Source organism: Bos indicus, chromosome 13, assembly GCF_029378745.1.
Source record: "Bos indicus isolate NIAB-ARS_2022 breed Sahiwal x Tharparkar chromosome 13, NIAB-ARS_B.indTharparkar_mat_pri_1.0, whole genome shotgun sequence".
In the NCBI taxonomy this organism is placed as follows: Eukaryota; Metazoa; Chordata; class Mammalia; order Artiodactyla; family Bovidae; genus Bos; species Bos indicus.
Genome location: NC_091772.1, coordinates 66832465 through 66848182, shown reverse-complemented (window position 1 = coordinate 66848182; position 15718 = coordinate 66832465). Strand labels below are relative to the sequence as shown.

The 15718-nt window shown below is 53.1% G+C and overlaps 1 protein-coding gene across 1 annotated transcript in view; it reads right to left on the bottom strand.

The window, feature by feature from the left end:
- The window catches only part of VSTM2L (V-set and transmembrane domain containing 2 like), a 38540-nt gene that overhangs the window by 7703 nt on the left and 15119 nt on the right, over positions 1-15718 (bottom strand). Inside the window, exons 2-3 of the mRNA XM_019972397.2 lie at positions 5314-5483; positions 3355-3405 (exon numbers count right to left, since the gene is read on the bottom strand). Coding sequence (XP_019827956.2) covers positions 3355-3405; positions 5314-5483 — 221 coding nt within the window. The remainder of the gene's footprint in view (positions 1-3354; positions 3406-5313; positions 5484-15718) is intronic.

Here is a 15718-nt window from a genome sequence, read left to right as displayed (position 1 = left end):
TCCTTCCCCAGGCCTCAAGTTAAATGAGATAAATCACATTGTAAAGTACTCATCATGGTTCCTGACATATGGCAAGCACTCAATAAATGTTAGCTGCCTTGTTATTATTGTTATCAATGCTATTATTACAGGTGCCTGTAATTTAAACGATCTCCTTATGAGATTCTGAGCTCTTTTCATTCCCTCTCCTGTTTTCTGCAAAGCTGGGCCTCCTTTCCCTGCTCCACACCCCTCCACCCCCAATTCTGGGAATAGGAATCATGTGATTTGAAAATTCATATTAAGTTTCCACTCTAGTAACCATTGTCATTTACACGGCCGAATCCAGAGGACTTTACAGTTTCCATGGCGCTGTTCATATATTTGTTAGACAGCAGTGAGCGGGGGAAGAGAGGCCCAGGGAGGGGCAAAGCTGGACGAGGACTCGAGTGGCCCTGGGACATTTGGCGCTGGCCCCACGTGTCCTCCCTGCCCTACCCCTGCACTCAGGGCTGCCGCATCTCAACCTCCCCAGGGCCACCATGGTGAACCCAAGGGGTTACCGCACCCACGATGGAGCCCTGCCTCCACCAAACCCCCGGAGACTCATTTTACTTCCTACTCTGAACCTGGGGCCCCCAAGGTGCTGACGCTGCCCAGCCAGAAGACTGAGCTGTTTGTCTTCCACAGTTTTTCAAAAATCAAATTAGGTCCCAAGAGTTAAAAAATCAGGGACTTCCCTGGTGGTTCAGTGGTTAAGAATCCACCTTGCAATGCAGGGGACTCGGGTTCAGTCCCTGATCCGGGAAGATCCCATATGTCTCAGAGCAAGTAAGTCTGTGTGCCACAACTGCTGAGCAGAGCGCATTCTCTGCACCAAGAGAAGCCACCACAATGAGAAGCAAGTAGGGAGTAGCCCCGCTCACCGCAACTAAAGAAAGCCCGCATGCAGCAACGAAGACCTAGCACAGCCAAAAATAAAATAAATTTTTTTAAAAATTGGGAGATACTTCCTGGAATTTCGGAGTTTTAGGTGACATGGGACTCTGGGACCAGCACTCCTGCATGGCTCATCTGGCTCCTGCAGGCACAAGGCCTTCGTTCCCAGGCCCCACCTTCCCACATGACCCCTGTACACATACACGCACAGGCACGATGAGTATGGTGTTGGCATGTCCGTGTATCAAAATCTGTGTCTGGCTTTGTGCTGCCATTGGCCTGGGTGTGTGTTTGTGTGTGTGTGGCAGTCACTTGGTAAATATTTATTGGGCGCTGACTACCTGCCAGGCACGGTGCCAGGCTCCAGAAATCAGGCAGGCGCAGTCCCAGCCACACTGTCTTCAGGGAAGACAGGCCTGAAATGTCTTCAGGCAAAAGACAGACAAAAAAAGACAGACAAAAATGTAGCCAGCAAGGAGAAGGAAGGGGCGCCGGCTGAGTCCCAGGGTCCAGGGAGGCTTGATGAGCTGAGTTCTGAAGGAAGAGAAAGGAACTGTTTTCTAGGCCAAGGGACTGGCCTGTGTAAATGTCAGAAGGTAGGAAGGAATGCGAGGCTGGGAGGCAGCCAGGGTTGGGAGGGACAGGGGAACCAGGTCCAACAGATGAGATGGCCCAGAGGGTGAGCAGAGTGAGCTGCACAGAATCTTGAAGGCCATGGAGAAATCTGAGCCTTCTCTCAGGCTGCAGGAACCTAGGGTGTGCTGCTGCTCACAGATGTCCGCTAACTGTGCGTCCATGTACTTAAGAACTATCACAGGAAAGATGCTCTCTGCACATGGAAATGGGTCTGTGTTTGTCTGGGAATCTCCTAACCAGAGCCCCAGCTGGTGCAGGAATCGCCAGGGATTGGGGTGGGGGTGGGCATTGCACAATCATGCTGAGTACATTTATTTTATTTAACTAATTAGCATCTTTGCATGCCCCTCACGTGGGGCCCAGCAGCCTTGAATTCTAATCCTCTAAGTCAATTAGATTATTTTCTCCTTTGTGTTAGATGCTTCTTAAACCCCAAGCAAAATCATCAGTGAGAGAGTTGCCATGAACAGGGTATATTAATGTACACAGAGGTCTCCACCTGGCCAGGCTTAACTGATGGGTGTTTGGACAAGAAACAAGATGTTACACATGGGCGTGCCATTGGCAGAGGATGAGGGTAAGGGGCCAGGGTCGGTGGGCCAGCAGCCGCCCTGAGCCAGAAATGATTTACATTTTACCAGCTCAGAAAGGGCCTGAGGGTAGATAGCACAAACGATGCTTTGAAGGCCTTTCTTCTGTCATCTGCCCATCTCCTGTCTGAGCCTCCGTGGGAGCCTCCCTCCCAGCCTCCCGGCCTCTGTTCTGCCACCTCCAGGGCCTGGCATGACACCTCACGCCTCCTGGTGCCCACTCTTTACACTGTGAATTCTGCTGTAGGTGATCCTCTGTGTCTAAGTGGCCTTGGGGCCCTGAGCTCCCCAACAAGTCCTTGATGGGCTTGGGAAGGAGCAGCAGAAAAGAGTGAATCTGGAGGTCACTCCCACCAACATGCATCCATACCCCTGTGGGCACCTGCATCTTCTGGGCATGTGTCCAGTTGACTCCCAGCCTCCTGCCAGGCTGATTGCATGCCCCATGCACAAACCCAACCTGGTCCCATGGCCACACGTATCACCAGGTCAGTCCCCTCTCCTCAGCCTCTTCCAGACTCTGCTTGGGGCGCCCTTCTCTATAAAAACTGGCACTCCCTGAGTCCCCTGGGTGCCCTACCTCATGGGGCTCCAGTGTAGCCTGGAGACAAAAGCTCAATGTGGCTCAGCCAAGTCATGACCTCCAGCAAGGCTTTGACCCCTCTAAGCCTCAGCTGCCCCATCTGTAAAATGGGCAAAAGCTTGCCCTTTCCTCGAGAGATGGAGCAATGATGAAAATGAGTCAATGCATTAGAAGGCCCGGCCAGCCCTGAAACCCTTCGGCTGTAGATCCTCTGTCCCGCCTCACGTCCAGAGCCAGATGACCCAAGTGACCGTGAGATGCCGCAGCCGTCATTTGTGATGGGCCGAAAAAAGCCGACTCAGTCTCATTAGTTCCTCGTTGGCTTCCCAAATAAAAAATGCTGCTGAGACAGGCACGAAGCATCAGGCATGCAGAGCCTTGGCCCCGACAGGAGAGAATGCATCTTCTCTCCCCCATCATTTGTTTGTGCCTGTCATTCAATGAACTTGAAAAATCTCTGGCTTTTAAAAAACAGCTGGGCCAATTTTTTCCCCTTCTTTTTTTCTTTTTTCCTTCTCCTCCATCTTCTTGCCAAAGCTCCCTGCTGAACTAGACCAATTTTTTTTTTTTAAATTACAGCTGTGTCCTCCATTAGAGCCCTTGTAAGAAGTCATTATCAAAACTCACACTTATTTTGGTGGCGTCCTTCCCTGTGTCTTCCTGCTGAGATGCTTTTAGCTGTTGGGAGGGGGAGGGTAGAAAAAGCAGAGACAAGGCGTTAGCATCACGGGATGGGGATATGGGCCACAGCTAAGATTCTCGAGACAGCAGGTGATGCTCCAAGGACCGCGGGTCTGGAGGCGGGGCTGGGGGGGGTAGTCCTTCAGCTCTGTGTCCACTCAGGGATGGAGGTGAGTTAGAGCAAAGGAAGATAAAGGAGGTATCTGTAAAACTGACTGCACATGCGCTATGCATTCTGATATGGAGGGTACTTGGAGATACACAGGGAGGGTAGGTGTGAACAGGCAAGAATGTAATTCGGGTTTGGCGTGTCTGTAGGACTGTCTGTCTGCACACTTGCATCTCTCTCCATCTGTGGATGCGTCCTGTTTTCAGGTTTGTTTGCACAGATGCTGCCAGAGCCCTGCCCACATACTTTCCCCTGCAAACTAACCTCAGAGGCTTCCAACTGCAAAGCCCACAACTCTGTGCCTGAGAGCTTTCTCTGACCACTCGAGTCCTCTAAGCCAGTGTGCTGGGGAGTGGACACCTCCGGGAGCCAGATGATTTTAATATGTATTTGTGAATATGTTAGAAGCCATTTCATGAAACATGCAAGAATGTGTGAGCATGCCTGTGTGTGCATATAAGAGTGTGTCATGTATGTGTTCATATGTGAACAGGTGAGCAGACACATATGTGTTTGCATAATACCTATATACACACAAGCGTAAGAATGAGAGTGTCTTAGTTTGCTCCCCCAGAAGCAGACCTTGAGACAAAGATTCAAGTGCAAATGATTTATTTGGGAGGTGATGCCAGGAAACACCAGGAGGTGAGTGAGTGAGTGATACCAAAGAGCAAAGGAAGTTAAGGTTGGGTATGTCCTCAAGCCAGTTACCACCGTGGGCAACTGAACTTTCTCCCTCTGAGCACCTGGGGATGCTCTTCAGTTATCCCGACTGAAGGGCGAGGGAGCTGGGGTATTTACCCTCCAACTGCTGTCAGCCGTTGATGGAGCCCTTTCCCAGCCTGCCTTCCGTGCCGGCAGGCTCTGTGGTCCAGAGAAAACCCACAGGCAGTGTTGCAGGGACTGGCAGTGGGGCTGGTGGTGGTGATAGCGCTGGCCAGGCAGGTGGGCGGGGACACCAGTAGCATATGCCTCCACGGTGTGTGTGTGTGTGTGTGTGAGTGTGCACGTGTGCCGTGACTGGGCTGCCTCCTGTGTCCGCAGGTATGTGGAAGGGCATGCATGCACGTGTGTGTGTGTGTGGGGCGGGGGGACCGAACTGGGCAAAGACTGCCCTGTATTTAGAGGGCTTGCAAGAATCCGCCTGCAACGCGGGGGACCTGGGTTTGATCCCTGGGTTGGAAAGATCCCCTGAAGAAGGGAAAGGTTCAGATCAGATCAGTCGCTCAGTCGTGTCCGACTCTTTGCGACCCCATGAATCGTAGCACACCAGGCCTTGGCCTGGAGTGTTCCATGGACCCCATAGTCCATGGTGTTGCAAAGAGTCAGACAGGACTGAGCAACTTTCACTTTCACTACAAAGCAAGTGCCCCCAGGGCTTGGAGAAGGTGAGTCAGGAGACGCGCCTTGCCCAGTAACCTGGAGCCAGCTTCCGTCCCTCTGGCCTCAGTTTCCCCACCTGTACCTGAAGGGCGGGACTCTGCTCCCTGCAGGGCCCTACCAGCTGCGCGCATCCCAAGTACATAGCCTCGCTCCGCTCCCTACTCCGACCCCCCCACCAAGCTTCCATTCCAGGAAGGGAGGGAGACTGCTGGGGGCTGCAGAGGACGAGCACAGCTGGAGCCCGAGCCCGTGCCCCTCAGAGACGATGAGGGGCAGAGACATACCCCCTCCCGGGGAGTGGGGGGGCCAGGATCCTCCCAGCCCCACTCGGATAAGGCTCTCCCGGGCGGTACCTGGTTCGAGGCCCACGCCTGCTTGTCCGTCCAGTCCCTGTGGCTCCGCACGTACCACCACTGGATCTCCAGCGAGTAGGAGGGGGAGCCGCTGCCGCGGAAGGAGCAGGCCATCTCCACGTCCTCGCCCGTCCGCGCCGTCATGTCGTGGGGCGTCTCTGTGAACAGGGCTGTGCGGAGACACCGGGGGAAGGGTAGCCAAGGGCTCAGGAAACCTCAGGGCCGGCGGCGGGGGCGGGCGGAGGGGAGGGGCGGGGGTGGGGCGGGGTGGTCTGGCTGCTGGTGGGGCGCTTGGACCAGCTCTGGGAGGCTGGGCAAGAGAGCTGGGCAGTGGAGGCAGGTGGCAAGACTTGGGGATGAAGGAGGAGGTCGGGGGGCCCCGAATGTCCCACAGAGGCCAGCCCTCGACCCCCGAGACCGCGGGCACCAGATTGTCTGGAGAGGGTAGTGACGGATCCGAGGAGGGCTTGGTTGGAAGGTGTGAGCAAGAAGGCCAGGAGGCCAGAAAGGAAGCTGCTGCTTTCATCAATTCTTCCCAATTTCTCTGCCTGCCCCGCCCTGGGGGGGTCTTCTCAATCCCAGGGCACAGCATTCAGCACTGTCTTTGAGAAACCAGACCAGACCTGAGCCTCCGCCTCAATCAAGGAACCTTGCCGGGGTCCCCTCTGCCCAGGTTGGAGGGCAGGCCACTCCCACCTCCCCTTGGTCTCCATTCTGTCCTGTGAACAGGCCTCACTTTGGTCTCCGCTGTTCCCAGTGCCTGAAGTGTGCTTCCCTTGGTGCCTCTTTGGCCAGGCAGGTCACTCAAAGCTCCGCTGAAACCTGGCCCCCTCAGAAAGACTGTCCCTGACCCACTGGGTCGGTTCCCCTCAACACCCTGGTCATGGTCACACACACCCGCTGGCTGCGGGTACTGCCTGTCGCAGCTGCAGGACAGCAGGGACCAGAGCTCCCTCACTACACATTTCCTGGCACCTGTGAGATGCCCCAAACAGGTGGTACAGTCTCCATCCTCTCAAGGCCCCCAGGGGACGGTGGGAGACCCAGGTGCCTCCCGTCACCCACGCCCCCCACCCCAAGCCAGGTCCAGCTCCCCACCAAAGACGGAGCAGCGGTTCCCCAGGCCCAGCACGAGCCCCACCCTTCGGCCACCCCCACCACGCTAGCAGATAAATGGGAAAACCAGTCCCCGCTCGGTGCAGCTCCCACCATATGTTCTGTCTCTTGTCTTTCCAAACAAATACTGTCCTGAGACGTAATTAGAATTCTTTCCTCTTCTCAGGACGGATTATCTCTCCCTGGAAAGATGCCTGGCAGCGGCAGGTCACCCAGGGAATGTTGCCTCCGTCGGTCCCCGCCACCCCAGGTCTGTTTTGCTGCTGCCAGGCGCCCCCACCCAGCAGGCAGACAAGCCCACCTTGCAGCCCCCGTGGTCCCTCCTGGCACTGCTCGCCTCGAAGCTGGAGGAAGACAGAGCCTGACTGGAAGCAGGGGTCCTGCTCTGGGGTCACCTGTTGCCACCCCGCTCCCATGATCCCAAGCACTTTGGGAGGGTCAGGATTGATAAAATCCTGCTGTTTCTGCTGTACACACAGGGTTTCCAAATGGAACTTGACTCCAGCAATGAGCCTGCAGGCTAAGAGAATGTCTGTGACATCCTTGACCTCCAAGGTCATGGGTTCAGGCTGCCCATGTTCTCTGAGGTTTGCGAGGGACTGACTGCCGTTGCGTAACAAAGCCAGTTTAATAAGAACGGAGATGTTGTTTGAGTTACTGAACACGTGTCAAGGGTGGTGTGTCAGCAACTGAGAGCTGGGACTGTCCTTGTTTCCAATGGGCAGGAAACACAATGGGCTCCTGGAGGAAGGTACTTGCCCACCCACCTTTGACCTCCAAGTGCCCCGGCCCCCCAAAAACTGTAGGGTCTCCCTTGCCTCCTTTGTTCTTTCCCTTATGCCCCCATTCAGTCTCTGGAGAGTTCCATGGGTTCTGTCTCCAGAACATCTCCTGAATCAAGCCCCTTCTCCCCGCTTGTACTGCCCCAGGCTGGGCCAGCCATCACAACCTCTCGCCCATGACAGCGGGGGAGCCACTGGCCTCCCTGCCACCACCCACCCTCCTCATTCATTTATTTTCAACACAGCAGCCAGAGGAAATTTGGCAAAACACCAATCAGTCCCTCTCTCTCTCAAATCTCCCATAACACCCTCTCCCTAAGACGAAAAACCAAAGCCTTTACAGTGGCTGACAAGCCTTCCATGTTCAGCCAGTCCCCTGTGGAGGAAAAGCTTCTGTTTTTCCCCTTGCTCATTCCATTCCTGACACAGTGGCCTCCCTGCTGTTCCTTGGATGTTTAGCTGAGATCCTACCTCAGGACCTTTGCACTTGCTGTTCCCACTGCTTAGCACTCTCTTCACCCAGATTATCACTGGGCTCCTTCCTTCCCCTGCATCAGGGCTCTGCTGAAATGTCACCTCTTCAGTGAGGCCTGAGGCCTTCCCAGGTGGTGCTAGTGGTAAAGAACCTGCCTGCCAATGCAGAAGACGTAAGAGATGAGGGTTCAATCCCTGGGTCAGGAAGATCCCCTGGAGAAGGAAATGGTAACCCACACGAGTATTCTTGCCTGGAGAATCCCATGGACAGTGGAGCCTGGAGGGCTACAGTCCATAGGGTTGCATGGAGTCAGACACGACTGAAGTGACTTAGCATAGCATGCACGTGCAGCGAGGTCTACCCTGACCACTTCACTTAAAGCTGCATCCCTGGGAATTTCCTGGTCCAGTGGTTAGGACTCAGTGCTTCCAGTGCCAGGGCCTGGATTTGATCCCTGTTCAGGGAAATAATATTCCACAAGCTGTGCAGTCAAAACAATTAATTAAAAATTTTAAAAAAAGAAGAGAAATTGCAAAATACAATTTGCATTGGAAAAAAAAAAAAAAGAAAACTGCATCTCTTGCCCCAACCCAGAGCTTTGAAACCCTCTTCCCTTCCAACATACTTTCAGTGCTGCTCACTAGAACTTCCTGCGATGAGGAAAATGGTCTGTATCTGAGCTAATACAGTGGCCACCAGCCACATGTGTCTGTTGAGCACCTGAGATATGACTAGTGTGAATAAGGGACTGAATTTTAAGTTTTACGTCATTTAAATTAATTTAACCTAAAATGTAAGCATTTCTGTGGTGGTCCAGGAGAATCGGCCTGCCAATACAGAGAACACGGGTTTGATCCTTGGTCAAGGAACTAAGATCTCATGTGCTGAGGGGCACCTAAGACCATGTGCCACAACCACTGAAGCCCACATGCCCTAGAGCCCATGCTCTTGCAAGAAGAGAAGCCACTGCAATGAGAAGCCTGTGCACCACAATCAGATAATAGACCCTGCTTGCTGCAACTAGAGAAAGTCTGTGTGAAGCAACAAAGACCCAGCACAGCCAAAAATAAATATTTTTAAAAAACTTAAATGCAGATGGCCACTTGTAGGGGGTTGTTGTCATCCAGTCACGAAGTCATGTCCGACTCTTTGCAACCCTATGGACTGCAGCACGCCAGGCTTCCCCATCCTTCACCATCTCCTGGAGTCTGCTCAAACTCATGTCCATTAAATTGTAGATAACAGCTACTGTATTGGACAGCACAGCTAATACACTTATTTTATGTATGTTTATGGTCTGCTTTTTCTTCCAGGAGGTAGGGGTGGTGCCTGTCTGGTCTACTGATATATCCCCAGTTTCTAGAACAGTGCTTGGCACATAGTAGGTGCTCGCTAAATGCTGATGCCGACTCGCCAACTCAGGCAGGACTGAAGGGGGCCGCCGAGGACCTGAGCCACCAGGAGGACTGGGAGGTGCTCAGAGTGAGCCACTGGCCCCTGGCCCTGGGGACAGCCGGATTCTGCTTTGATCCACACCCCTACCTGCCCAGCACCTTTGCAGATGGGGGAAGGAGGAGAGTGGTGAGGCTCCCAGTTGGATCTGAGGTAACTGGCAGTGTGACCTTCCTGGCCAAGAGATAGTGGGAGCGACACTGCTGTTGTAACCCCCTCCAGCTGTCCCTGCCTGAGCCATGGGAATCTGAAAGTAACCACCATCTTCCCTCCTGCCCATGGAGAAAGGAGATCCAGAGCTACTGTGTGGAGAGGGGCTTGCTCCCCCCACCAGGAGCCACCCCCCGCCCCTCACCCAGGATCACAGAGCTAGGAAGGGCAGAGCCAGCCCTGGAACCAGGGCTGTATGACTCAGCCATGGCACTTCTCCTCCTAGGGCTGGGTGAGTCCGTCCCACAGGAGGATGGGAGATGGTACGGTGGGTCTCACGGGTGGAAGGAAGGGCAGCGATGGGTTTCCATCAGGGTGAAAGGAGGGGCTGGCCTCCATCTGCCTTCACTCAGCCTCCCCCTGCCCACAGGCCCCCCAACTGACTGAAAACCCTGACCTTGGTCCACCAGCTCTTCTTATTGATGCAGAAATCTGGCCCAGGGCTACTCAGCAGCCAGGGGTGGGAAAGGTCAGGCCCTCTCCAGCCCCACAACAGCCCCTCTCCCCCAACGCGGATCCCAGTAATCATCCTCTAGAGGGTGCTGTCCAACAGACACAGAATGCGAGCCCCGTGCAAAGACAGAGGGAATTTTCAATTACCTGTCGCCATGTTTTTAAAGTAACCAAAAAAAAAAAAAAAAAAAATTTAAGAGGTGAAATCAATTTTAATCATTTATTTTATTTAACCCAAGATATCAAAAAATTATTTCAACATGTATAAAATTATTCATGAGAAATTTTACATTCTTTTTTGTGCTAAGTCTTGGAAATCCACATGTATTTTACATGATTACAGCACATCTCAATTTAGGCCAGGCACCTTCCCAGTGGTCAGTTGTCATGTACGGCATCCTGGCAGGTGGGGACTCTGCCAGCCTCAGCTCCCCACTGCTCAGAGGTGGCGGCCCAGGCCCAGTGTAGGGCAGTAACCCTTCCAAAGTCACACAGTGGAGCCTGGGTTTGAACCCAGGCCAGGCTTCCCAGATGATGTTAGTGGTTAAGGAACCCGCCTGCCAATGCAGGAGATGCAAGACATGGGTTCAATCCCTGGGTCAGGAAGATTCCCTGGAGGAGGGCCTGGCAACCCACTCCAGTATTCTTGCCTGGAGAATCCCATGGATAGAGGAGCCTGGTGGGCTACAGTTCATGGAGTTGCATGGAGTCAGACACGACTGAAAAGACAGCACACACACACACACACATGCACTGTCTGACTCCCAAGGCTGTGCTCTTTCCCACATAACTCAAACTGTTTGGGGTGGTAGGACTCTTTCTTAAAAAGGAACAGTCCCCAGTGGCCAACCTTGTTCTGGAAAGTCCTGAGGAAGCGCCGTCCTGTGGGGAGTCTGTTTTATTCTGAGTGTAAAGGCCTAGGCTGGTATCGAGGAGGCGTTTCACCCAGCCTGAGGCAATCAAGGGAGGCTTCCCAGAGAAGGTGCTGCTCCCCACCACCCCCACCAGCCCCAGGTGGGCCAGGCAGTCCTGAGCCAAAGTGGGGAGGGGCCCTGGCTGGGAGGATGGAGGGAGAATCTGCTCTGAGAACTCCTGGGAGCCAGGAGAGTTGGCTGTAGGTGCGGCCACCAGCTCTCCCTCTCCACAGGGGGCTCTGGCCCCTCGCTCTTTCTCGCTGATCCCCTCAGACCCTGCCAGGAGCCACATGGTTGGGTGGGTTGAAGGAGGCCCCCTTAGGATCCCATTGGCTCCATCCTCTGTGATGAAGGGGGCAATGCATTCTCAGGACAAGTGGGGAAGCTGAGGCTCTAGGCGTTTGATGGCATATCTGAGTCCCCATATTCCAGAAGCAGCAACATGAGGGTTTGTTTGGGGCCCACCCCAGAGAACCCCCTTCCTGAAGGGAGAAACCACACACAGGTGAGTGCCAGGACCTGGAGCCGGGGAGAAGGGACTGAGCCTGTTTCTGCCGTCAGACTTGCTGTGTGACCTTGGGAAAATTCTCCCCCTCTCTGAGCCTCGGTTTACTCCTCTATACAGTAGGGTTAGTCCTCACAGTCTGAGACCCCCACCAGCTCAGACAAACCCAAGGGAGCCAGGCCCTGGGCACTGGGAAGGGGAGGGGTCCCTTCCACTTGGGGGAAGAGGAGGTGACCTGGCCCTTCAGCTGCACCCTGAAGGAGGGGTGAATACCAATAAGCAGAGGTGGAGAAGGATAGTGTGAACCCAGAAGGGAGGAGGGGAAACCCACGGAGCTTTGTTTAAAAAATAATAATCACACCTTTTAAGGAGCATCTACTAGCTTGATGCTGACATTGTCTCTAACAGTTTCTAATCCACTCACTTCCATTTGACAGATGAGGAAAGTGAGGCTCAGAAAGGTGACATCATTTGTCCAAGATACATACACAGCTGGATTTTGAACTTAGGGTCTGATCATCAGGCGTGACCAAGACCCTGGGAGTCCATCAGCTCCCATCAGAATTTGATCTGAATTATCAGGTCAAGTTCAGCCACCAGATTCCACACTTCTGTGTCCCATTTGCACACCTCCAGAGACGGGGAGCTCAGCTCCTCCTGCCTCCACTGAAGGTGGGGACTCTAGTTGTCAAGAAGTTCTTGCTCCCTCTGCTAATTCTGTGATGAGGACTCAGCATCAGCACCAGAGACCAGAAGCTGAGCCACCTTAATTTTGACGATGACGATGATGATCTCTGACAAATATGGAGTGCTTGTTAGTATTCCATTATTTGTTAGAGATCATCGTCTCTAACAAGGCCCTCTGCCAAGCTCTTTAGGGAGGTGTGATCATTATCATCCCCATTTTTCAGATGGGGAAACTGAGGCTCAGAAGGGTTAAGTGACTTGACCAAGGCCCCAGAGTCAGTGGTTATGTATGAACCCAGCTCTGGAGGACTCAGGAGTGGCAGCCCATAACTTCTAGACCATGCTCTTATAACCCTTTTCTTGGTCCCCTCACCCCACCACCTCCTTCCCTCTAGCCTCTCAGACCCCTCCCCAACCTCCACATCATCCTTGCTGAGTTTGGGACGTTCAAATCCTCTTTCCTCTTTGACTTCCTCCCACCCCTCCCTGTTCAGGTAACTCCTCCCAGCCAGGGAGCTGGTATAATTATAGATGTTTGAGAAGGATATGATTGTCCTCTCCAGCCCCAGGGCCCTGAGCAGGGCTGGGCTCGCTGGGAAGACAATTAAAACCGCTGTCCACAAATTAGGATTCAGCAGGAGAAGGAGAAAGGGGCTTGATTGAATGCAACATCTCCTTCCTTTCTGCTTTTAATTGGGGGAGCGATGTATTAATTAACCCCAGGCCTGGTTATCGGGCATCATCTGCAGGAAATAGTTTGTGGCCACAGCCGGAGTCACTAACTTTGGCTCCTGGAAAAGGCAGGAGATGATTTGGAAGATCTCACCTGCCCTTCAAGAGTGGAACCCTGACCTCCTTCCTAACCTTTCAAGCCCTCGTTCAGTACAAACATCTAGCACTTGGCCTCTGGCATGGATCTGAATCCTGTTTCCTTGAGTCCCTAGCTGTGTGACCTGGACAAGCCCCTTTACCTCTCTGAGCTTCAGTTTCTTTAGCTGAAAAAAGGGAAGAATGAGAGGATAAAGAGAGAATTGCACAAGGCAACATACGCCTCATGCCTGGCACATAGTAGGTGCGCAAGAAAAAGCACTCCCTTCTCTCAGTTTCTAGCTCAAAATCCTACCATCTCCAGGAAGATGTTTAAAGATGCTTCCTTGTAGCTTCATCAGATTATGCAGTGGAGGCAAGATCTGTATTTCACTCACACCTGGACCATGACACCCCTCATCCATCAGTCCTCTACTCTCCTTCCAACATCCATGCCTGCCAAGCCAGGGAGATTCACGCAGGTCCCAAGGAGGCATGTTGACCCAGGCAACCCTAGCCTAGTCCCCACATCCCTCCATCTCTGAGCTCAGGTTCCTCATCCCAGACACTCTGGTCCAGCCCCAGGTCTCCCTCTGCCCAACCCTCTCTGCCTTTCCAGTCTTCAGGTTTCTGGACTAAGACTGCCTCTTCCAGGAAGCCTGCAGGGACTGGTCCCCAGCCCACGCATCAATCTTTGCTGGAGCTTGTATTCCCCCGGGAGACTGGTGGCAGGGGCAGCTCCTCATCAGGGGAACCAAGGCAGAGCTGGAGCTAAAGAGAGACGAAGCGGGCAGAGCAGAGAGAACCAGTGCGGCCCCTGGGGTCCTGAGGTCATCTCTGTCCCAGATCCAATCTCCTGCCAGGAAATACTGAGTCGCTGCTTGCTTAAAACCTTATGAATGGATAAGCAGGATGCGGTCCCTCCATACAATGGAATATTATAGTCTTAAAAAAGGAGATTCTGACATCTGCTCCAACATGGAAAAACCCTGAGGACATTAGGCTAAGTGAAATAAGCCAGTCACAAGAAGATAAATACTGTATGATTCCACTTCCATGAGATTTCTAGAGTAGTCAGACTCATAGAGACAGAAAGCAGAATGGTGGCTGTTGGAGCTGGGGGAGGCAGGCTGGGGGCATCACTGTTTAACGGCTATAGAGTTTCACTTTGGGGTGATGAAACATTTACGTAAGTGGATAGTGGTGATGGTCACAGTAATCTGAATATATTTGATGCCACTGAGCTGTACACTTAGAAATAGTTGAAATGGTAAATTGTACATTATGACTATTTTACAATTGTTTAAAAAAAAGCCCTACCACCTCCTGTGGCTTCCCAGCTCTGCCACAATGGTTTTCATCAACAAAAATTTCCCTGCACTTGTGTCTAGAAGACTCCCCCTGCCCCCGTATCCATGGGAGCCTCTCACTTCTTTCGTCTTTGCTCCAATGTCACCTCTTGTATCGTCCCTGGCCTCTTCTCCCTCATATTTTTCCTTACTGCTTACTAATATATTATATTCTCACTTAGCGTCTCTCGTGTACTGTCCCTCTTCCACTCAGGGTGTAAGCCCCTCAAAGGCAGGAGATTTGGGTCTGTTTTGTTTACTGCTGCACCCTGCCAGCTAGAATGATGCCAGACACATAGTAGGTGTTCAACGAATACTCTGCTCTCACACAGAACATATGCAGCAGCTCTGGTGAAAGACCAAGAAAGGATCCCATCCTCCCCGCCCTGGAGGATGAGCAGGGCGCTCCCAGAGGTATTGATGCTTGGGATGCCCCATTGAGAAACCGCCAGCTCTCAGGGTCAAAGTCAGACCCCCAGGTTGAGCATCTGAAGCCTCTAGCTCTGGCCCCGCCCAGAACCCAGTTCAGCCCCTCCTGCCCTTGGGCCATGTGTGCATATCTCCCTCAGGGCCCAACCTTGCATGGTTCCTGGAATCCCTGCTCATAAGTGGCCCTCTGCCTGGAGACACCCCCTCCCCCTGGGCTAGGGCAGAAGCCCTCCTTGATGCTCCCGATGGTCTCCGAGTCCTCCATTTGCTGCCCCACTGGCCTGTGTTACATGGCAGGTATTAATCAGGGTGTCTGTGTCTCCCCCAAACTGGAAGCTCCCCCAGGGCAGGGCTCCGTATTGGCCAGGATAGAGGAGGCGCACAGATGCTACTGCTGGGCATGTACTGAATGAAGTGAGAAAGGAAGGTTAGACAGAAACTTCAGAGACTTAAGTTAGAAACTTGCAAGAAAAAAACGAGACGTAGACATCATCCATTCATTCATTCATCCCGTCATCCACCCGCCCAACATTTACTGGGCATCTACTATGTGCCAGATTAGTGTTTGGGGGGACAGCACCCACGAGCGCAGATGTATGGACACAGGCAGGGAGGTCCTGAGTTGGGCCCCCCCAGACCCACCCTATCTCCCACTGGCCCTCACGACCACCAATGCCCAAGCCCAGTCTGGCCCACTGGGTCCAGCCAAGGGGCTTCCCAGAAAATTGACAAGCTGGAGGCTCTCCATGATGACGCATCAAGTTGTCATGTGAAATGTGACCAAGAGTGAACAGGCCAATAAAGAAAGGCTGAAGCTCCAAGAAGGGCCCTCAGCTCGCCTGCCCTTGAGGCCCAAGGACCAGTGCCATCAACCTTGTGGGGTGACCTTCTGACTGGAGGCCCACTAGGAACCAGAAAGTTGAGATGCGTTTTCCCAGTAATCCTCACACCGACCCGCTGGGCAGGGGTCACTGTCTCTTTATTACAAGTGGGGAAACTGAGGCTCAGATAACCTGGGGGCTATTGGGGACAGTCCCCTGCCCCGGTGTTGAAGGGAACCCCTTGATGTGGCAGACACTCTAAACAGGACCCTACTTCATCCTCCCAGAGAAAAAGGAAAGAAAGAAAGATAGCACTAAGTCGTGTCCGACTCTTGCGATCCTATGAACTATACAGCCTGCCAGGCTCCTCTGTCCATGGGATTCTCCAGGCGAGTTGGTTGCCAT